This window comes from Anopheles gambiae, chromosome X (assembly GCF_943734735.2).
Source record: "Anopheles gambiae chromosome X, idAnoGambNW_F1_1, whole genome shotgun sequence".
Classification (NCBI taxonomy): Eukaryota; Metazoa; Arthropoda; class Insecta; order Diptera; family Culicidae; genus Anopheles; species Anopheles gambiae.
Genome location: NC_064600.1, coordinates 19,197,846 through 19,222,218, shown reverse-complemented (window position 1 = coordinate 19,222,218; position 24,373 = coordinate 19,197,846). Strand labels below are relative to the sequence as shown.

General features: G+C 51.4%; 1 protein-coding gene across 7 annotated transcripts in view; it reads right to left on the bottom strand.

Moving 5' to 3' along the window:
• Window positions 1–1,816: 1,816 nt before the first annotated feature.
• The window catches only part of LOC1270481 (uncharacterized), a 36,188-nt gene continuing 13,631 nt past the window's right edge, over window positions 1,817–24,373 (bottom strand). For 3 of the 7 annotated variants that reach the window (XM_061643694.1, XM_061643702.1, XM_061643693.1), the window contains exons 3-5: window positions 7,427–13,382; window positions 6,165–7,326; window positions 1,817–5,937 (exon numbers count right to left, since the gene is read on the bottom strand). In XM_061643694.1, coding sequence (XP_061499678.1) covers window positions 5,248–5,937; window positions 6,165–7,326; window positions 7,427–13,284 — 7,710 coding nt within the window. In that variant the 5' untranslated portion in view covers window positions 13,285–13,382 and the 3' untranslated portion in view covers window positions 1,817–5,247. The other 4 variants (XM_061643723.1, XM_061643708.1, XM_061643718.1 and 1 more) reach the window with 4 other exon arrangements.

Here is a 24,373-nt window from a genome sequence, read left to right as displayed (position 1 = left end):
GAACTGTCATATCCATACATTTTTCAGCAAGCGGAATTCCGCGGCCGCGGAATTCCGGTCCGTGTATTTTCGGCCTTAGATACACGGACCGGAATTTCGCGGCCGCGGAATTCCGCTTGCTGAAAAATGTATGGATATGACAGTTCGGGAAAGTTGCCGTTGACACTTTGTATATGGGTTTGACAGCAGGCGGAATTCCGCGGCCGCGAAATTCCGGTCCGTGTATTTTCGGCCTTAGACTGCAAAAATGCAAACTATAATTGATCGTTCCCCATTGTAGGGATTATAAGGTATGGGAGGAAGAGAGTGAGAGAGAAAAAGAGAAAAAAGGAGATAGATGGATAATTGTATCAACAGCGAGAGAAGGACAAGGAATGGAATTGAAGAAAATAAATCGTCAGTTGAGTTAGAACATTCAGCTGGAACACATATACTGTGAGTGCGTGGCGTATTAATGAGATCCGAAAAGCGTATTTCTTCCTCCGGTCACTACACCCATAAACTGCCAATTTAATTTTTTCTCAGCTCTATCATTCTTTGCATGCTGAGGAGATTTCTCTAACCGAAAATGCTGTCAGTCGCTATCAAAGCATGCTGTCAGCTTTTTTCTCAGCTGCAGTCTCGGTGTATGTAGAAACGCTCTCAAGCTCAAGGGGTTCACTAAAAATTAACTGTTTTCGGTGCGCCCATTTCTTCACAATATCACAGAAATGTGGTAGTTTTTGGGTGTGTGGCACTCATAAATAATTATTGCACTAGAAATATCATCGAAAAATATCGTTTTCCATAACAATTTTGAGAAAAAAAATCCAAAATTCATGAAACGGATGCAGCATCCGATACAAAATGTAAACAAATGAACTGAACGAGGCAACTTTCCAACCGAGACTTCTTCTACTTACTTTCATTTGTCAATTCCCTAGGCATGCATTGATCTGTATCCTGCATTGAATTTGGTTCGTTGGAGCCAAAGTCTCTATAAACAGTTCAAACAAACAATAAACATTGACTTTGGTTTCGAGTGCCAAATGAACGTTTGTGAGTTTGTTCGTCAAAATTTCCTCGATGTACGTACCTTGCGTCGCACCACATTTGCCGACCATCTGGGCGTGAAACGTCAAACTTTGACAGTGATGGCAGGCTGTCAAGCGCCGTTTTAGGACAATCTGGTCTAATGGCATGCTGGATCACTGTATAACAGTTTTATAAGGCATTTCAACGATACATACATAGTTCTGCTCGGTACCAATCTAATGTTTGGTTTCAGCAAACGTTTAAAATCATCAATTACATTCATGCACTGTTTTTTTCCTCTCGAATTTGCTGTTGAAGCTGTGCATGCAGTGCAACGAGAAGATGCATTGGAATGTAAAGAGAGCAGCTGTTCTACTGTCAATGTGGGGAAATTTTAAAACAGTTCAAAGTACGGAATGGCGGTTGGAAGCTACAAAAATTTAATACAGGCGGTCCCCGAGATACACGGTATTTTGCGGCCGTTTTCGGTCCCCAATAACCGTGTATCTCGGGGACCCGTTGTATTAAAAAAAAACTGTTTCAAATGGCAATTCAAACAAAGGGATTACGAAATGTTCTGTTGCAACCCACTCCATACAGCTAAAACTGACTTGTTGGCTACGTGTGCTCCTATCATAGATGTCAGGTACTCTTCTATTAGGGATGGGCATGTCAGAGATATCAATTTTGATTAAAATAAAGATTATGCGATCGTTACACTTTTATACCACTTATGTTATTAAATGATTTCAAAAGTTATTTTTTTAAAGTAACAGTAAACCAACACGAGAACATGCTCATCTCAATTTTATAGATTACTTTTATTGATTCTGTTTTCTTTTTTTATCATAAATAGCGTCATGAATATGATTAGTATTGTGGTATGCACGTAAGTGTCTCGTTGTGTGTTCTGGCAACACATTCCTTTCCACCCCCGAATTGGCGATTTCTTTACTTCCAACTACACTACGGCAAACTACGTTACAGTGGGCGTCCCTCTCCAGTTTCTAACCTCAATTCCACTACATCTCTTATTTTCATGTATGTGAGAAAATTACATTTTAATTATAATCGGCTCTTGCCCTGACCCTTTCTTCACTAACGGGTTTATTTTTCTTTTAGTGACTCTGAACACAATATGTTTAAGGCATAAATAAGAGTGAAGCATATGTCTGCACACACACACACACACACACTTACACACGCATAATGTGTGTTAAAACGACCAGACCTTAAGTGAAAAACGTTACAAGCTAAGTTGTGTCTGCAAACTGCATGCTGCATACAGCACACGGAGATGCAGGTGGTCTATTTGAGAGAAGGAGAAATACCAAACCGTGTCCCAAACAGTATGAGCAAAGGTAGGACACGCACACACATACGCACATGTATGCTTTTTGTGAGTAATGCGTTGCAGGAGGGTATAACAAATCCATTCATTTTGTGTTGCCTTTCATTAGATTTTTGATTCATTGTATATAATTTACAGATCATTGCGCTCTCTTGCCACATTACATGTTTGTGACCCTTTAAAAAAATCTTGACTCATCTTCGTTTTTTCATGTTTTGTCGTTGTAAGTTTAATGGCACTTGCAGTGAATTCTTATCGTCCCACGTGCAGTCAAACCTCTTTCTCTGACACTCTTACTAAAGCAAACACGTGGCTCATCCCCCACCCAACGAGCGCTCTCCTTCATCTTTGGGCTGTTTGTCTATACTGAATAGTTTGTTTAATTGTGTGCGAGAAAGAGAGACAGACAAATAATCGCTTTTTAAAACATCCTTAATGACACGGCGCACCGTCGCACTGCAAAGTAAACAAAAGGCGACCTACGATACACTAGCTTGGCCACGTGTTCCTCCTATCAAAACGGTGTGGTTCTCGCATTAGGTTTGGCGTACTAAGACTTTAGTTTCTAAATAGTAAACACATCAAATTAAATATATTCGGGGGTTATAAGAAGTATTGCATTTTTTTTTGTTTCGCTTACTAATGATCATGCCGCTAATCGGGATCGATCAGCACGATTCCGTTTGCCATATCGCACCCACACTACTACCTTGCAGTTACTCCTTTGGTCGTATTGCTGTATTTTTCCACACCTCGCATCCCGCTCGCACGCGCGCCACATACCACATCCTTTCTTGCTACTATTTCTTATTCGTACTCTTATTGGCTCGTATTGGCATTATATGAAGAAGTTCCAGTTTTTTTTTTCACTCGAACGATACTTCCTCTTCCGAAGCGTGGGGTAGGGGATTCCCAACAATCTGCTAGAGAGCCTAGTTATGCAGGACATCAGCACTACTCAAGTTTTGTTGTGGCATTGTAAACAGGATATGTTTGTTCCCTTTTATTAAACCCCGGGCTGGCTGGCTTGGTGCACAATAAGAGTGAGAGTTCGGTTGTGTTTTGATAAGTTAATTCGATACGGTTACGAAAAACGCTGTTCTCGACTTGGATGAGGATCGTTAATTTCCGTGTTTTCTTATTCCCTTCGCTTTTATACACTAACACGTTGATGGGGGGTGGAGGGTAGGATAGTAAATCTACATTATATGTGGTTATTAGCTGTCGCACCTACTCTATATTCGTATCAGGCCTACCCACACACACACACACATTCGCTACATAATATTATATTGCGCTTGCTACAACCTGAAATCTAGGCAAAGCACAACAAGCAGTTCCTTGTTGGCTCTCTTAGCACATGCTTCGCAGATATTCTTTGCTCTTGTCAAATCGATTGTTAGATATTACATTTGTTTTCGTTTAAACTTCTTTATGATGGCAGAGGAGGATAACGGGGTGGCAGAAATTAATGAAAAATGTATCAGTACACGGAAATCCCCTTATTACCGGCTCGCTTTACACGTTATAGGCACTTCGATAGCATTTGCAGTAAAAAACAAAATCCCGATTGTTCCGGAGCTTATTTTAAGTGCGTTTGTATGTTATTTATATGTACGTCGCTAAAACATTTCATTGACACGTTGGTTGTTCTTTTTTTTTTTAACTTAAAACGTCTTTATAGCTGCATTGTTGTCAGTTATGTATTTTACGACTATGTTTCCGTTTTGTTTTTCCTTAAGTACGTTTATATTCCTTATTAGCATAATCAGTTAGGTAGTATTTATATATTAAAAAAAACAACAGTTAAAAAAACTCTTGTTGACGATCTTCCTTATAAAACGGAACGCAAATAAATATTTAACAGCAGAAATAAGATATTAAAAAAACTCTTTAAAAAGGACACTTTGATCATCTACTCACTCTCACGCACGCAACCACACCCGCAACTAGGCAGTAGCAGTACTGCTCTCCCTACATTTTGTTTTATGGCCTAGCCTGTGTGCTTGTGCAACATGTTCTGTTGGTGTCCACAATTCGATACGTTCCGAAATAAGTTACATTTTCGCCCTAAGCTGCTAATGTACTACCAAAAGATAAAATAAGGATACGCAACGTTTGAAGCTTACGCACTCACACACTATTGCGCGGTCACTATCTTACTAGGGTAATTAAAATCAAGCAACAAAAAGTTATAATTACTTTGGGCAGGGAAATAGCACGCTTGCTCACACACTGCCGCACGCGCTATCAAAATTAAACCGTTTCAAGCAACGCATGTTGCTATCAGTGTGCCTTTTCTCGCTTTTGGGTTATTTGATCTTTCATGCACTCCGCCTAATACGAGAAACGTGCTCTAATGGAACCCAAGGCGTAATCATATTTAGCTGTGCAATATATTGTAAGTTAGAATATAGGAGTATAAATATATTAAGTAATATTTTAGTTTTGATTATGCTTTTGGGGAGGGGAATGCCGCATGCTACGCGCGTGCATTTTCCGATTATCTAACCACAATTAATTTTAATAATAATAAAACAAAAAAAATCTATTCCATCTAATAACTAGTACACTTCAACTAATGTGCTCGCTATCTGTGGCCCCGTGGGATGCCATGGTTAAAAAGAAACATATTTATACAATACTTTGCGCACTTCTAGGCACCGCTACAACGTTTTTTTTCTCTCTCTCTTCAAAGTTGGCGCACGCTACGCTTGAGTCATTTTCGATGTATCGAGTGTTTTGCGTTTGTGTTAAAAAGTAGTAGCTAAAACTGTGCCCTCTTCTTTCGCCGTGTGTGTCTTACATGCTAAGCTTAACGATAAGGAATGTAATGTACACAAAGAAAGCAAAAACAAACAAACAAACAAGCAAGCCGCGTCTCACTTGTCCACACCGAGCAGCTTGGCAGCTTCGGACGCGGACGATAGCAGCACCCGGCTCAGGATGCCCTGGTCGCTGATGCCGAGCAGGTTGCCGATCAGCTCCGAGTGCTGCTGCGGCTGCTGGAAGTGAGAATGGTAGCGCTTGCCTCCAATAATGGGGGCCGATGCTGCTGCTGCTGCTGCTGCTGCTGACGCCGTGTGGATCTCCGCAGCGGTATCGTGGAGATGGTGGTTATAGTCGTACTGCTGCTGCTGCTGCTGCTGCTGCTGCTGCTGCTGCTGCTGCTGCTGGTGGCTGTGGTTAGACATTGGTGGACTGGAGCACTCCGCGTCTTCATACTCGTCGTCGTCGGTAAGATCGGTGCCGCTGTTGTTCGGATCGTCGTGCCCGTTCGACTGCCCTCTGCGGACGTCCGGCTGCTGGTGGTTGTTGGTGCGACGGCCAGCCGCACTAGGGCGCCGCCCGGACGAACACGAGGAGGAGGAGGCGGGGGAGGCATTTCCATTACTGCCGCCGCCGCCGCTTCCGGTCGAGTGCTTCTTCCGGTGGCGCAGCATGCTGTGCTTGAGGGTGAAGCGCCGGTCGCAGACGTCGCACTGGAACGGGCGCTCGCCGGAGTGCGTCCGCATATGCCGTCTCAGGTCTTCCGCCGACCAGAAGCGACGCACACAGAATGCGCAGATAACCTGCCGAGATGTGCCATGTGAAACAGTTGGTTGGAAGAGAGAGAGAGAGAGAGAAAAAAAAAAACAAAACACAAGCATACGTTAGCATGGCTTAGGCTTTCCCCCCAATGTCCCAACATCGTTGGGTGACGATCGCGCGCCAGTGACTCCCCCGGCCGACCCTGTATGGCCTGGCGCCCGGTAGCCTGACCGCACGAAGTAGAAGTAAGGACTGACCTTAGACCTACCTTCCGATTGGCATAGTCGAGATACTTGCCACCGTTGTTGTTGTTGTTATTATTGTTATTGTTGTTATTGTTGTTGTTGGTGCCACTCTCGTCGTCGTCCGGGGAGCCGGTGTGCGCCTCGCTCTCGGTCGCCGACGCTGACGCAGTCTCCAGCGACACCTTCGCCATCAGCGTGGTGAACTCCTGCGGGTGCGCCTGCTTGATGTGCTCCAGGCAGGACACACGCTCGGCGGTGGACACATCGCACAGGTGGCACTTGTACGGCAGATCGGAGAAGCCTCCCGCCGCCGATAACCGGCCATCCTCCTTGCCCTCGTCTTCCTCCTCCATCGCCGTATCCCGGGCGGCACCGTCGGACTCGTCTTCCTGGTCCGGCTGGTGGTGGTGCCGGGCAGGTTCCGCTTCGCCGTCGCCATTTTCCTTCAGCTGCTCAGATTCCCGGTGCGCTGCCACCTGCTGCCGCCCTCCCACACTGCCATTCTTTTTGTCGCCCGCAAACTTTGGCGGTAGCTCAGCATCGCCCGACACCACGCTGCTTCCCCGCCTTCCACTGCCTTCGTTTTTTGGCTCGTTTTTTGCCTCCTCGTTGGAAGCGTCAGCCTGCGGTTCGTCGTCTTCGTCTGCGGAGCCCACCGGAAGTGCCTGATGTTGCTGCTGCTGCTGCTGTGACTCTGTCCTGGCCGACGAAGAAGAAGCACCGGACCGGCTGCCCTTACCGGTTATCATCTTGCACATCGCTTCGGCCACCGCCACCGGGATCGGTTCCGGTTTCGGATCGAGCAGATCGTCGATCGGCACCGGTATGGAGACGGCCGACTCGACGTCACCGTGCTTGCGCAGCAGATGCCGGTCGCAGTTCGACTTTGTCGTGAAGAGCAGCGTGCACTGGGAGCACTTGAACGGCTTCTGGCCGGTGTGCGTGAGGATGTGCCGTCGCAGCGAGCTCGACCACGGGAACATGCGCTGGCAGTACGGGCAGCTGACCCGGTTCGGCGCCAGGCTGTAGGCCGACTTCTTCTTCTGCTCCTGGTGCGCGAGGGCCACCGCCGACGGGTTCGGGTCGTCCGTGCCGGAGTTGTTGCTCTCGGACGCGGAACCGGACGCCACCAGGCCCTCCTCATCGCTGTGATCCTGCGACAGTGGCACCTGCACCTCGGGTCGGCTGTAAAACACACACACGCACACAAAAAGCGGAAATCAAAATCAAGGGTTAGAGTTAGTAAAGCGATGTTTGCTGCAGTAGCTTTTTTCCATTTGCTTACCTGAAGTAGCTTTCCAGCGCGGGGTTCGTTGCGTTGTCGAGCAGCTTCGACACGGGCACCAGGTCGCTGCTCGCGCTGCCAGCTTCGTCGGCATTGGTCACGCTGCCGGTACTGCCACACGATGCCTTGCGGGATCCGGTGGCCGAACCGGTAGCCGCCAACGATTGATGCTGCTGCTTCGACGGCTTGCCTGCGAGCTGCTGCGGAACTGTCGGCTTCTGTTCCTGCCCCTTATTAGTATCCCCAGCGTCCCCGATTGAGCGATGCTCTTCCAGCTTCTGCTTCAGGATGCGGTTCAAGGTGCTGCCGTGCTGCTGCTGCTCGTGACCAACGCTACCGCCGGTCGGTCCGAGCTCTTGCTCCGAGGTGGCTGGCGTGGGCGGCACATCCTGCATCTGCAACTTCGCCATCTTCTTCTCCCCACACTCGTCCCGCTCTTCCTCGTCAATCACGAGCTGCGCATCTTCCTCCTCGTCCTCCTCGTCGCCTTCTTCCAGCGCACCTGGTGCTGCACCCTCCTCCTCCTCCTCTTCCTCTTCATCGTGCTCTTGGTCGTAGTGCTGCTGCTGCTGCTCCTCCAGCAGTGTCTCCCGCTGTTCTTGCCTTACTGTCTGCTCCTCATCGTCCTCCTCCTCCTCCTTTTCCTCCTTCAGTGCCATTCGATAGGCGTTCGTCTCGTCGTAGCTGCGGCGCAGAAACTCGCTGTCCTGTTCGAGATGCGACTGCAGCCGGCGGCGACGGCGACGGTACCGTTGACCCACGATCGGTGTGACCCCCTCGTACGGTCGCTCCTGGCCCCGATCGTCTTCCTCCTCGTCGTCCTCTTCGGTTTCGCCGCGCGCTCCACCAGCCAGGCGTCGTCCGGCCAGGGCAGCCGACATGACGGGCGTCTGGTGCTGACTGTAATGGTGGTTCAGACGCTGTTGCTGCTGCTGCTGCTGCTGCTGCTGATTCCACTGTCCTGCCGCACCCTGCACGATCATGTTGTGCAGCAGTGGGTTCAGATGGCTCGCATCCTGCCCACTGCCGCTGCCACCGCTACCGCGCATAGCACCCGACCCCTTGCCCGACTGCTGGGCCAGGATGGCGTACTTCACCTGGTCTGAGATGGCGCCCGCGCCGCCTCCGGCGTTGCCACCGTGCATGCCTGCCCCACCGAAAGCGCCCTGGAGGGCGGACACCAGCGAACCGACGGAGCTGTTGGCAGCCGCCACCATGCTCGCACTACTGTTGCTACCGGATCCTGCTCCTCCTCCTCCTCCTCCTGCTCCTCCTCCTCCTCCACCGCCGCCGGCACTGCGACGAATCAGATGGCCGCCGCGCTGCCGCTGGGACCAAAACTGCGGGTGCTGCTGCTTGATGTGCCGCTCCATGTTCGAGCGCAGCGTGAACCGCGCGGAACAGTGCTCGCACGCAAACGGCCGCTCGGTGCGGTAGCGGCGCTGCTTCTGCTTCGGTATCAGGACGCCATTTTTGATCACCATCTTCACTGGACCGACGCCGGCCGAACCGGGACCGCTAGCGCCACCGGCCGAGACGCCAAAGCTGGCAGCAGCGGCCGCAGCGGCCGCCGCCGCCAGTGCTGCAGAGGAGGAGACGGGCGACCCGCTGGCCCCGCGAGACTGCTGCTGCTGCAGCGAGGAGAACTGCTTGTTGGTCAGGCCGGTGGTGCCACCGCACGACCCACTACCGCCGTCGATCGGTGTCGCCAGCGGCGAGGGCGAAGAAGGCGTTAGCAGCTGCTTCGGCGTGGGCACGGTGGCGGCCGTCCCCAGCTCGACACAGTCGCCCGACTTGGTAACGCTGTTCGGGGGCGTATCAGTCAGCGGCGGTGGGTAGAACGGGTTCCCCAGCAGCGGATGGTGGGGATTGCGACCGACGCCGCCGCCGCCGCCATTGCCGCCCGTCGAAGCGGCAGCTGCCGAGACAGCCGCCGCTGCGGCAAGGTTCGGCAGTGCGCCGAGCCCAAAGTCCTTGCTCAACAGCTCACCAAGCGCGGCCGCCGACCCCGCCAGCATGTGGTTCTGCAGGAAGGGGGACGCGTGCAGCGGGAAGGAGGGCAGCTGCAGCGAGTTGTACAGCTGGTAGAACTGGAAGAAGTTCATCGGATCGAGCTTCGCGAACGTGTCGTTGAACAGCTGGAACTGTTGCTGCTGCTGGGCGAGATTGACCTTGGAAAGCTTAGGCAGCTCCGCCCTGCCCTCGTCCAGCTCGGTCGGCTCCTTCGGCAGCGGCTGCTGAGCTTTGGTGCCGCCGCTGGCCGCATGCTTGCGCGCCTCGCCCTCCACCCCGTTGTGGCTGCGCTGCTGGTGGCGCAGCTGGTGCAGCTGGGATGCCATCGTGTCATCGTCCTCCTCCTCACCGTCGGTCGAGAGTGTCGGGGCGGTGGCGGCGGCCTTGCGGTTGCCAGCGACGGTCGATTTCTTGCTCAGATCGAGCGCATCCATACTCAGATCGATTGGCCGCGGGTGCACGGTCGCGGCCTCCACTGCCGACTGCTTTCCGGCACGGTGCGACGGCACGGCTGCGTCCTCTGCCGACGCCTTCTGGCCCAACAGTGTCGGCTTTTGCTCCAACGGCTCGCCGCCGCCGTCGTGCTGCTCCTCCTCCTGCTCCTCCTCCTCCTCTTCCTCTTGCCCCTCGTCGTCGTCCTCGTCGAGCGCATCGTCCTCGTCCTGCGGGGGCGTTAGCTGGTTCAGCTTTTCCAAGCTTTTCACCTGTATTTTGGCGGCCACGCTTGAGCCGAACGCACCGCCGGCACCGTTGCTGCCGCCCCCGCTCGGGGGCGTCTGCAGCAGCAGGCTGGTGTCGAGCAGGGGATGATGATGATGATGCACAAAGCTAAGCGGCAGCGGCGGCATCAGCATGTCCTTGAGCTGTTGCGACGGCAGCGGCGTGCTGCTGCGCGCCTCGGCCAGCTCGTCCTGATAGGTGGCACCGCCACTACCGCCACTGCCCGCAAGCATCGTCCCCGGCGTGTAGGTACCGTCGAGCGGCGGCGTGTTGAACAGCTGCAGCTTCTTGAGCGGATCGTCACAGGACGAATCCTCGGACGGGTGGTAGATGATGGCGCGCTTCACGTCCTCGCGCGTCGTCTGGCCGTGCCGATTGCGCAGGTGCCGCTCGCAGTTCGCCTTGGTCGTGAACGCGTAGTTGCAGATCGCACACTCGTACGGCCGGTCACCGTTGTGTGTGCGCATGTGGCGCACGAGCGTCGCCTTGTCGCTCACGACGTACCGGCACATGTTGCACTGGTACGGGCCCGGGCCGGCCGCCGACACGTGCGTCCGGTTGTGGCCCTTGAGGGCGCGCAGGTTCGGGAAGACGGCGGTGCAGATGCGGCACGGGAACTGGCCGCGCAGCTTCATGCGGCGAAACTCGGCCGTGAACGCGTCCTGCGCCTCCTCCGGCTCGTCGCGCGACCCGGTCGAGTGGGCGTACATGCCACTGTCGCTGCCGGCACCGTCCTTGAGCAGGGCCGCGTCCAGCAGGCCGGACAGGGGCGTCTGGCTGCCCCCGTCCAGCTGGCGGCCAATGACGCCTCCGCCCAGCTTGGTCACGTTCAGGATGGACTGAATGTCGGCCAGATCTTTGCCGCTGTCGACCATCTGCTGGTGCTGCTGCTGCTGCTGCTGGTGCGCGTGGTAGAGCGCCATGTTGGAGGAGTAGTAGGAGGGCAGGGCGGTGGAGGTCGCGCCGGCACCGGTCGGCGAAGCGAGCGGTTCCTGCTTCAGGGCCGGCACTGGCGACGAGAACGACTTGTCCAGGGAGGAGGGCGTCGTCGGGGCTTCCGACACCGTGCTGGAGCGGTTCTGCAGATCCAGATTGGCGAAGAAGTCCTCCCGGCGTAGGTCTACGGGATGTTGCTGCTGTTGCTGTTGTTGCTGCTGTCCTTGTTGACCGGCTCGGTGCCCCTCGAGGTGTTGTTGATGCCTCTGTTGCTGCTGCTGCTGCTCCTCGTCCAGGGCTCGATGATTGCCGCGCCCGTCGTAGCCCGAGCCCACATCCGAGCCGGACACATCGGACGAGTCTGACTCGCTCGGTGCTCGCTTGCGCCGGCGCCCTCCGGCGTGGGCGGCACCGCGCTCTCCACTGCCCGCTCCGCAGCAGTCGGCCGAGTGCATCGAGAGCGTCTTGGAGCACGGGAAGGCCCGGTAGCAGCGGCCGCACTCGTACTTCTGGCTCGTCACCGGCGTCCGGATGCTCTGCTCGCACAGGTTCTTCGCGATCAGCGGGAACTTCTCGCTGGAAAAGTCGACGAACGTGAGATCCTTGAAGCCTGGCGTAATGTTCTGGTAGTTGTTGTTGCTGCACCGGTGCGCATTCAGCGCCTTGTGGCTGCGGAACACGATCTCGCAGTGCCGGCACTTGGCCGGGATGGTCGGATGCTCCCGGTCGAGGTGCTGCTCCAGGCTGAGCATGCTCGCGAAATCGTTCCGCACGCATACCGGACAGCAGTAGCGCTGGCCGCTCTCCACCACCGAGCCCTCGAGCAGGTTGTTGTTGATGGTGCGCACCTTGCGGTACTGCTGCGCGGTCCGCTCGCCTCCCAGCGTCGCCTTCCGCTTGCCGCCACCGACCAGCTCCTCGTCACCTTCCTCGAACTCGCCCTCGTCCTCGTCCTGCTGCTGCTGCTGCTGCTGCTGCTCGCCGGCATCAAACAGGGCGCGCTTCCTCTTCTTTGGCTGCCGATAGTCCTCCTCCTCGTCGGCCTCCTCGTCCTCGTCCACCTCCTCCTCCTCCTTCTTCTTGCGATAGTGACGACCTGCCGGCGGACCACCGCGTCCACGCCCAGCTTTGTGTCCACCGCCGCCGCTTCCATCGGACGAGGACCCGCCGCCACCAGTACCGACGGTGCCGACGCCGCCCGCATCGCTCTCGAAGCTGTCCCGCCCGGACGGGTACTTGTGGGTGCGCATGTGCCGGTGCATGTTCCCGTTGGTGGTGAACGTGAGGCTGCAGTACTTGCAGTTGAACGGCCGCTCGCCCGTGTGCACCAGCAAGTGCCGGTCGAGCGAGGACGCCGACGACAGCACCTTCGAGCAGATCTTGCAGCAGAAGATGGCGGACGCGACGGCCGTCGCCGCCGACTCGGACTCGGCATTGTGCAGCCGGAGGTGATCGGTGAAGGCGCGCTGCGTGTGCGACACCGCGTTACAGATCGGGCAGGTGTACTCGGGCGTCTTTGCCGGCGTCGTCCGCTCGGCGTCTTCCTCGTCCTCGTCGTCGGCGCGCCGCTGCTGCTGCTGCTGCTGCTTGCCAACCGTGGAGGAGCCGCCAGCCGCGGCCTGGCGCCGCTGCTGCTGCAGCAGCATCTCCGCCGTCGATTCGAGCGACCGCTTGCCGACACCTCCGCGGTTGCTGCTGCTGCTGCTGTTGTTGTTCGGCACGGTGCTGCTGTTGTTGTTCATCGTCTTCCGCCGCAGCATGTCGTCGGTGAGCTGGTGCAGATGCTCGCCCCGCTGCCGATTGCTGCTGCTTCCGCTGCCGCCGCCGCCGCTGCTGCTGCTACTGTGGCGCTGCTGTCGGGCCTGATGAAAGCGGCTGTGTCCTTCGGCCAGCAGTGCCGCCGCCGTGCTGTTGTTGCTGTTGCCGACGACTTCCTCATCGCCACTGTCCGCGGAATGTTTGGCGACCTCGAGCGCGTCGGCCGGAGACGATGATGACGATACTGCTTCCGCCGACGCTAACGCCATCCCATCGGCTGCGCAGTGCTCTGTGGCGCTTAGCGGTGACTCTGTGCCCTCCGGCCGCTCGGCTTTGACCACCGCACACAGATACCCACCGTCAGTGGTGCCAAGTCCGATGGGAGTTGTCGTGGGGGCAGCACTCACCACGCTACTACTTTCAACGTCCATGATTATTGTGAGCTTCCCAAAACGGGACTACTACTCTTCAGAGTTTTTTTTTTTGCAATGTTTTCAATTTGATTGTTAGAAATGTTGAAGATGTCTTCCTGAAAATAAGCAAAATGAAAAAAAAGAAAGAAAAGCAACCAATTGATAAGTCAGCCTCATTCATCTTTATCCATACTATTGACGAACACACGCGCAGAGAACACGAGTCCTCGTTCAATAACAGAAATCAAAAACATCAAGTAGTACAGTGAATTGCATCGAATTGCGCCATTTTGCTCTGTGGTGTGTGAATGTGTGTCCTCGAACTGTATGGACACTTCGGTCGACATCTTTCCCAATTCCAATTCCTCCACTTCCTCCAACGCTTATCCACCCCCTCCCCCAAACCTCACAGTGGGAGGTCACGCCGCGTTTGTGCACATCCGTCTTATCGCATGCTGCGGTGTGTAAAAGGTGTGATGTGTGTCTCTCGACCTCTCGAATTCTTCTGTGTATGTGTGTGTGTGTATGTGTTTGAATGTCCAGTAATCAATTCGTACAGCGCCTCATCATCTCTGCCCCTCCATTTTCTGCCGTTCAATGTTAAATTGCGATTGAAGACAAACAGCCACGAGGAGAGAAAAATCATTGAAGATTAACGGCGAGCATTAAGCGCCGTAACGCCCGACTGACGACCGTCGAATGATGATGAAGTTGTCGGCGAAGGGTAACACTGGAAAAATAAAATAATAAACCATAAGAGCGCGCGCGCACACACACACGCTTACACATGCAGACGTATAAAATAAGCACAGCAAGTCCATCATCGCCGATGTCCGCCATCTTCGCGCACGAGAGAGTGCGCCCCACCGGCCAGAAGAAGGGATGGATCCACAATCACAGCCAGCGGCAGTGCTGCCAGCCACTCGTGTGGAGCCACAGCCCAGCACAGTGACAATCGTTCGGGGCTTTTACCTTTCGCCCTCTGGCTCTGGCTTCTGGGCTTTAGCACTCAAGCATTTTTCGCTTTGCAATGGTACGAACCGGCATTCGTGCTGGCTGAGTTCCTCTCCTCGCTTATCAAAAACGCAACCCTGCGCCCAGTAGCGTACGAAGCGTGTCTGGGATCGCAGGAAACAGAGAAGCGGGGTACACGTACTGCGCGAGATGAGGCGAAAAAAACCCTTCCCCTGAGCACAAACACACATTCAGCGGCAGTAGATCGCACACGGGTACGCCGCGATAACGATAAGCAGCTACAAATTTGAAGTTCATTTAGATGGTAATCACTCATCGAGTGCGCTGGGGCACGATATGGGTGGGAGGGGTGGATGGTAAATTGATGAGAAACCGCACCAAAATTGATGTTGATGACAGCAGTGAGTCCCCACGTTCGGCTCACCTTGCTCCCTCTTTCTCTCTCTTTCCCTCTCTATATCTCCGCACAGTGGGGGCTCTAACGAACGTTCGTTGTCACTTACTCGAAAGGCAGTAGAGGGGTGACTCAATATTGGAACAGACTTGCAATACACGTCCAATGTTCAAGATGTCACCCTAATGCGCGGTGACGACTCTACTGCTGCGCGAAGTGTAGAAGATGCACCGGAAAGTAAGAACGCACACGACACGACTCAGATTCGTGAGTTGCTTCTCCATCTCCAGAAGCCATATAACATCGTCAGGATGTTTCAGGGAAGGGATGGGAGCGGAGGAGGGTAGAATGTGTTGAGAAAACAAATTTAATTCCATTAAAGGCCTCACCCCGCCCTCAATCCAGACCTCTTTGCCCTCCAAACAAAGGACGCATGCAACGGAGCAACCAAAATCCCAAACGAGCCGCCAAGAAAGGGAGGACCTAACATTGGAAAATCAATGTAAAGGTTGGTCGATTCGGCAGCCACCAAGCCTGCCGTGGACACAAAACACCCCGCGGTTTCCTAAGGCCGTGCTAAGTGAGATACACCTTGGTGCCATCTCCTCCCTAGGTTGTGAAAAAGGAAGAAAACCGCCGCCCTTTCTTCCCTGAAAAGCTTGTGCGAGACACGCGAGGAAGATGGACGGGTGATTTCAGGTCGCTGGAGGAGGACAACACCGCGCTCTCGCTCGGTTCGCTAGATAACGTAGCCACAGAAAAAAAGACGAAAAAAAAAACATAAACGAGCAGGAAACCTTTTCAAGATAGAAAAATTCTCCGAACGGTAATGTGGTGGGGTGGAAAAAGAAAACCGCGATGCGATAGAGAGTGAAAATGAATCATCGTCACGCAATGATTCCTCCCTCCCCATCTCACTGTGGCCGTCCTACACACATACGACGCTCTTCTGGTTTGCGTGTGTGTGTTGCACCACTTCCAGACGCGCTCCAGTCTCTCCTCAGGAGCTTTTGGAGCGCTTGGAATCAGAACAAGCACACATATGTGTGGATGTGTTGAGTAAGAAGGATTTCAGGGCATATTGGGGTTGCTCTCCAGGGAAATTGGCTTCTCTCCTGGCGCACACACAGACGCACATATACAAGCACAAAGACCTTAAAATGGCTGCGGGGAGCGCGGGGAGTAGTAGTAGTGGAGTGCTACTCCCGCCAGTAGGTGCGCGGCGGGCGATGACGGATTTCCCGGGGCCTCACTTTTACACACAATGTCCCGGGGATATCTCCGTAAAAGGGGGGGGGGGGGGGGGGGGGGGTCGAAGTGGGGGGAAGCCTTGCAGAGGACGACCGTCCCGAGCACTGCGCGCACATACGTACGTTACACTGAATTCGTTACAGATGGAACAGGGTGGGGGTTTCTCCCATGTAGTTGATTGTAGTCATTCACCATCCTCCACAACGGGGAATAGTAATACTACGTACGTAGTGTATGCGTGTAGATGCGTATTGATTGAAGAGCCATCACACCCGGGGGATGACGAACATACAGCAAGGATTTTAGTTAAGTTTCTTTCAAACCCTAAACGGTCATTGGGATATTGGTACCATTCTACACCTTGGTCCCTTCACACAAAGATACACATAAAATTGAATCCCACCTCTTGTGACAAACACTAACGAGTAATGTGCAGAAGGAAATATTCTATATTGGATATTACTAGAGTTGAAAAAAATTATCAAATAAATCAATAAATAAATACTCCTGCATCTCTACACAGCTTGACACATGGCACATATTTGTAAGGCTTCACACACAGCGCGAGTGAGAATAGTGATTCCTTCAACACTAAACACTATATGACTGAAACTAACGAATACACTCATCAAGGCATACGAAGAATGAGAACATGAATATATCTAAAATGATCTTTAGGACTACGTACTTCAGGCTGAGTAGTCTCCTCAAACAGGAGTCACAGGGTTTGACAAATATCACGCTCCAGGTATACTTCAATGAACAGAATCACACCTTTCCCACACTATTCACATCAAATTATGACACTATTCACAGCAAACAACTCACTAGTAGCAAGGAGTTTCAGTACACAGAGGAGTTGCAATCAACGGGAAGCTTCACCAAGTACCCCATACGCGATAGTTCTGTCCCAGGTGCCAGGATCGTGCCACTCTCTGTCCCGTCACTGTGAGCGGGTAGGTGAGCCCCTCCTGTTTGCTCTAGAGCTGCTGCGCGGAACGTTCCGGCCGTACACACACACACCGTGCGCACACACACACACGCGCGTACGTTCTTTTCACCTGAAGCTCGCATCCCAGACTGAACCGAGGTCGAAAGCAGCCGAAGCTGCTAAGACCCGGACGATAAATAGGAGCTGAGCGCACCGGAGAGCGCACGTGAGAGCGCAGAGCAACTACAAGAGGAGCGTGATCTTGTATCCTAGAGCACGGCAGCAGCAACAGTAGCCTTTCTCGCATGGAGGAAAGAGAGATAAATACAGAGAGAGAGAGAGAGAGAGAGAGAGAGAGAGAGAGAGAGAGAGAGAGAGTTCAACTGCGCTCGCCATCCATTTTCACATCTCACACCCCCTTCGCATTTTGCGGGGTAGATTCGATACGTAACAAGCAGCGATGGCTCTCTCCCAGGGTTTGGTTTGTTGAAGCCCGAGCAAGCTGCTCATGCACGCCCTAGCCTTTATAGGCTATCTCCTTTTGAAGACTGTGAGTATTCTCGCTTCGGGATCTATCTGAAAAAAAATCACCCCCGCAAGCACAATCTCTCCCTTTGTACGGTTAGCTGCAGCAGCGGCAGCTGGCGCACACCAAAGAGATGTCCTCACAGCGTCGCTCCCCATCATACACGCTCAACCAATAAGGCTCTTTTGCGCTGCCTCCTGCTAGCTCTGTTCCATAGCTTGTGTCTGCGTCCCTGCTGTCTGGTTGATCTCTGTTCTCTCTTTCTCTTTCGTAGGCTCGGTCACACATGATTGGCTGCTGTCGGAGCTTCTGCCGCTGCTGGTCGCTGCGTGGTGTCTGCGCGCATCGCAAGACAATCCCATCCAATCCCAAAACGAAGAGCTGGATTCGCTCGTTCGAGATGACATGATTGTACGCACCGTCAGATCCCTTTCCCTTTGTGATATATTCTCCCGCTTTATTTGTACATTCTTTTCCACCCAGCACAGTGTGCCACCGTACGCCTCCTCAAGCCCATTTATCCATACATCATCCCCTACAGCAAAGGAATAGTAGCATAGCACGCTGCTACGGAAACGAACACCCTCCCACCCCATAAACACATACACAGACATATATATATATATATATACACGTACGCCATAATCAATCATCAAAAGCCCACAATACAACAATATGGCGCGGAAAGTGACTCAGGTAACGAAAAGGAGTTGCTGTCAGGGAGTTGTGCGAGAGATTATTTACACAGAGTGGATGGCAGGGTGGATTAGAGGGTGGATGGAGTGCGGACTACGACACAAGCATCCCTTTTCCCTGGTCTTGCGCAAACGTATCATGCTGGAGATTGGAGAATGAAAAACAGAGCAAGACGCAGCTTGGTATCCGTTCTGCTACTCCTTCGTTTGCCACCATGCCCCACGCTTTGTTATCTGCCATCGGGTTTAGCCTGGTACACCCTGAAGTCGTAAGAACACACACATACACACATACCCCCACACACAAACATGGCTAATGGGGAGAGACAGAGATGGAGAGATCCTCCATGGTCTCAACGGTTTTTTTAGATATCCCGTGTGAGAGTTGATCTAACACAGATGAGGATATAGAGCGAAAACCTGAAAGGTGAGGCAGGGCAAACAGAAACTGCGACAGAAAGAGAAAGAAAGAGATAGAGAGAGAGAGAGAGAGAGAGAAAGAAAGAGAGAGAGAAGCATAGAAAGAGACAGCGTGACAAGCCTGAGTCGAGTGTGAGTGGCTGGTGGGGAGAGTGTGGTGGAGCTGCTGCTGCTGCTGCTGCTGCTGCTATCCAAGGAAGAGGAATAAAATTACCCAACCGTAACGAACACGACACATCACGAACACGAAAGAAGGACGCGCTGCTGCTGCTGGTGCCGTCAAATGGAGGGGTTGCGGGGAAGGGGCATTGAGGGGGGAGCGCAGCGACGAATTCGGTCGGTTATTTTCCATTTTTAAACAATCGCTTGGAAAGGGTTGGGAAGGCAATAAACCGGGCAGAGGCAACGAGCACAGAGACAAGAGGAAGGCAACACAGCGACGCCAGCAGCAGAATGACAACAGATTGAAAGGAAGCAGGATTCGATTGGAACAACTACAGGAGAGGGCAACCGTCGGGGGTGGTTTCTGCCTGCCTGCTTCGCTTCTTTTAGATCCCTTTCTGCTTCTCCTGTATCGTTCCGTTTCGCTTGATGGTCCGTTCCTTCTACTGTTAGCTGTTGTCGTGCCTCACCTTTTCTCCTGCACGCTACATGTATGCGCGCCTTAGCCGAGAGAGAGCAGTTGGAGCTTTTGCTTCTTGTTTTGCCAGAGGGTACACACCACGACGAGGCAAAATCTTATTGATTGGTTGCCACGGAAACAGGCCAGGTCCACCACAGAAAACCGAAAATCCCTTGATGTGCTAAGGGCGTGTAGTCTTCTCCAACGGCCAGGTGAAGGCAGAAGGGTACGCGCCACAGATATAGTTTACCTTTATTGGGGGCTGTGTTTCTTCTCTTTTTAGTTGCAGGCGGTTTATCGGTATATTTGGCCGTGTTTGATTGACTCTGATTGTCTTCATCAGCAGGAGAAGTCGTCCAAGGCGAATGTGTCCTAAAAGACAACGCGGCTCCAATACACTACAACCACACACGCGTTGTAGTGATAGCTGATGAGATCAGAATTGGCATTCTGATCAAACCCCCCAGAAGAAAAATAAACCCATTCTAGAGAAGCCTACATTCAATAACTAAAGTCAGCTCTATCTATACAATGAGTCATCATAACGCAGTCGAGAGATCGACTCGAGAGGAGGCCTTGAAGAATACTGATAGTGAAAAAAAACATACACACACACGTCCATCGTTATTTCCTTCATTGATCGCCCCCAAGAAGTTTGTCCGTCACACATCGACGAGAGATAAAGAGAGGAAGACAGAGATAGAGAGAGAGAGAGATAGAGAGAAAGAGAGAGAGAGAGAGAGAGAGAGAGAGAGAGAGAAGCCCCTCTTGTTTTGCTGTTATATGCCTTTCGTACTTCCTTCCTTTCGCGATTACTGCCCCACGATTGCTTCCTTCGAAAGGCGGAACATATACGCCATTACATACGTACACAGGCCGATGTCTAAGGTCATTGGAGAAGCAGGAGGTTGGAGTGGCCACGATAAAGCAATGAGAAGTCGTTAATGATGATCACGAGAGGATGGGAAAGGCACGTATATAAAGGTGTACACATATCAAGGTAGGCCTCTATATTATCATTCTCGCTTTTTGCTTGATCTTCATCACGGCGTAGCAAGCGTTAATATATTTTTGATCGAGGACATGGTGATGATCTTCTTTATCGGAGTATAACAGTTAACTTTACAAACAGTTTTGCTTGTTTGAAGGCTTCAGATAATTGGTTATATTGCATGGGCACTCCCTCCGCTTGCTCTAATTCTACAGACAAAGTGTGGAAAAAATGAAGTAGGAGCTCGTCCACACTCTTTTTTATAAATTTCGAACGCTCCTGGCAGCGTCAGAGCAGCAGCAAAGTCCCTTCCATTTTTAGAACGGCAATCGAAGACAAATCTCCTCCCGTACCAATACCACCTGGCGCACAAAAAAATAACATCAACCGACCCAAATGAACATTAACATTTCCCCCCTCGTGTTTTTTTTCTCGTTTGATTTGCCCGAGTGGGGTATGGAGCGCCACCGCTCCTACAATCCGCAACTCTCCACTCGCTTTGGTATGATGGTGGTTGCCATTTCGCAACGGTTCAAAAGTCCTGCGCAAAACAGAACGCATATCTCTCCGCTCTTGGCAAATGGCGGATTTTTGCTCCCCCTGTATCCTCTCGGTCACCTGGGTTTCCTCGCGTTTCTTCACTAGCCCATTTCCTCTTCGCGCATTTGGCTGTCCCTTTTCTCGCCCTTGGGAAAGTATCGTTTCTAGCTTGTTTGCTAGTGTATTTACCGTTTGACATGACAATTTTAGTTCGTATATTTCTTGTTCAAGATTTCATCATGTATCAATAGCGAAAGACGAGGTAGAATTTGAGAGGTGTTCATATTTTATTATCGACTGACCCTCGTAACATCCACCTTTTTTGCTCCACTCCATTCTCATAGCAAAAAAAAACATAGACTCTGAAGGTGATTGAGCATCTGAAATCATTTACAACCTTGACCGCACCTTGCGTCGCACACAGCGCAGACCAACGCCTTTTACCTAACCGATCGAATAAGCGTGACTTCTGTTTTACATTAATATATATTATTCTCGCTTTTAGAGCTCTCCATTCCTGTGAGTTACATTGCAAACATTGTGTAGCGACAGTGACCTCGAGAGCTTAAACACCGATACCATCACATACCATTAATTGACTGTATCGATCCACTTCAACAGAAGATGGTGATTGTCTTCTAAAAACTGTCAAAAAGAGAAAGGTAGAGAGAGGGTCGATGAAACATCCAATACTAAAGCTCGTGCAGTCGCCATCTTCTTCAATATCCTGCGTTTGAAGCTAAGCATGACAGCAAAACACAATTATAGGCACCTAGACTATATGCAGTCACCCACGCCCGAGAGAAGACACCATAACCGTCCTGCTTCTCCGCTGGGCGATTGGTGCAGAGCGCCCTAATCAAATTATGCGATTAGTTCGTCCACCACTTCCTGCTGCCTCTTCACAAAAGTGTCTTCTCATGGACAGACAAGATGAACGTATACCGCAAAGACTCATACAAGAGGCACTACTGTGACACTGATAATATTGATTTTAGATGCCTCGGTATATTGTCACCGCTGCAGAGTAAGTAAAAGCTAATGCCTCCGGCGAGAAAATATAGAGAAGCTTAAGACAAAAAAACCACTCACATACAATATATCATGGAGCTCTTCGCACACGGCACAGTCAGATATCTTAGACTGCACTATCTCAATTTGGGCGTTGAATAGCATGGAGATCGTTTGAAAAAAAGTACTCAAAGTACTGGTGCCTTTTTATGCTCCAAATATTGTAGAAACTGATATACTTCAAGAGGTGCAGAAGCTCAAGCTCATTTTTTTCAAAATCTCCAATATTGCAGACGTTATTTGAGGGAATCAAGAGCTTAGGACAGGTCTTTCGGGACTGCTTGTCGTAACAATTCTTCAACATCTCCTATTCGCCGTAATTCACTTCTCTTTCCCTCTGCTACCTTATACATCTGTCGCCTGGCTTTTCGCATTATTTACTCGGTCCCATAAGGAAGACATATTACGTCATTTGCTTCCTAAAATTATATACCAAAACCTTTCCTCTCCTAGTCCAGGGACCAGATGAGCAACGACCGAGATCCACTACGAACCAAGAGAACATTACGAAATCTTGTTGTATAAGGGAAACGAACAGCACTCCTCGTCTGGCAGGATTTCTGCGCCCACTACCTGGTTCCCCCTTTATTTTCCAAGAGTCCGATCGATATGTGTGTGTAAATGGGCATGGGGAGGGGGATGTCAGGAATGCATGCTAGCATTTTTGTGTTTCTGGTGTGTGTTTGTTTTGTCGTCGTGCAGCAGTAAATCCCTATGGGTGAGATTTCCCGAGAAATTACTTCCATGGGGAGCGGAGGACAAAAGAATAAAGCGACGCAAACTACACAAGGGTGTGGGGTCTTCATCCCCTCTGCACTGTGCTCCGCGGCAACACTGCTTGACAAATTACACATTAGTGTGAGCGGGAAAGCATTCATTTCCGGTCGTGTGTCCTTCGTCCACCCCATTACTGCTCGGTCGGGGTTCGTTATCTCCGTAGTTCTGGAGATGCGAAGGAGCGCTCACTGCTCAGGGTGGAATAGGTGCCAGGCAGGTGTACTTGACTGGAGGAAGTCCACAAAAACAAGATGGCGCCACACGCAACGCCAACACATAATGCACGACACGAGGGGGAGGAATATTCAACGATTCTCTGTTTGGCGATGCCACCATCTTCTATTGCGACCCTCTGTTTCAGCCACTACTATCTTTAGAGTTCTCCCTTCTGAAACCCTCGCGCGGAGGGTTGCATCTCGGTACTGTTCTTTCGCTATCACGGGGATACGATATTGTGTTAGCGCAGATGAGACCACACGACACTTGTATAGAGCCAAAACTCCCTTTTTAGCAATAACAGCTCGAAAAGATGGTGTTCAAAGCCAGCCAACCCCATTTCGTAGGGTCGCTGTGTATCCTGTATATTGCTCTGCTGCTCTTCCACTTCCGTTTTCCATCTAAAATTCATCCAATCCACCACTCCAGTTACTCACACAAATAAACCATACCGTTTGCAATCCTGTTGGTGTGTGTGTGTGCTGTATGTGGGGGTGAGTCATGGGTTATATTCCCCTGTACAATCTTCTTCCCATCGAATCTCGTACGCCTCCGAGAATGTACCCTTCGCAATACGCTAAACATGCTGTCTCTGTGCACAATGGGATTTTCCCTCAAACGTGAGTTGCGCGTGTGAGTGTGTATTTCTGCTTAAAAAACGACCCACACCACCGGAAATCCACCAACACGTTTCGCTCCCACTCCCCTTCCCCGGATCAACATAAACTGCTTCCTTTCGTGTTACACACATAAAAGCTGCACCATAATCTTCCTCCCCACATTCAGGATCACCATTCCCATTCCAAAACAGCCCCGCAAGACACATAAAGCTGTTCATATACATCTATGGTATGCGTAGAAGGGTGAGGGGAGGGAAACACGTCCCGAGCTCAATGGGTATGGAAAGTTCAGATGAAAAAGCCAAAGCCCGAAGAGAGCTCAATCGATTCCAACGAACGAACTTGACCTAACGCGTGGGTTGGTAGCGTTTATTTTAGGGTAAAAAGGTAATACGAGAGAAAGAGAGAGATAAAAATTTAGAGAGAGAGGAGAGATAGAGAGAGAGAGGAGAGAGAGAGAGAGAGAGAGAAATAGTTATGGGAGACACCTATACTCAACTTCCGAGCCGTTACCGTGGCAGCGAACATCAGGCGTTCACAAATAATGGCTGCGGCAGGATGAAGGAACCTCAACACATCGGAAAACTAAACAGGCAAAAGGATGAAGGAGCACTGGAATTGTACAGGGAAGAAGAACGTGAAAGTGCTCTGGTTCTCTCTCACTCTCTTTCTCTCTCTTGTACGCGTTTATGTGTCGCTAGTACGCGCTTCTTTCCCTCTCGTTAGCTCATAGCTTTTCTTATGGCCGCAATGTCAGTCCCTTCCACGAAAAACAAAAAGGCATATGCTGTGGGAGGAAAGGGGGGCAAGAAATATTGCCTAAGAAATGTGAAGAATTTCCTCCATCGACGCGTAAAATTTATATCCGTATACCATACATATACATAAACACACAGGCGTCCTGTCTCAGTCGCTCGTACGAACGATTCGTATACTTCCTCCTTCTTTTTACTCCATTCGCATCCAATAATGGGGTAAGTGTCTCTGCCACCCTCTTGGCCACTGAATCTTCTAAAACCTCCGCCCGAAACATTTCCGATGCCTTCTAACCGTCCGTAGACGGTCCGGAATCCTTGGA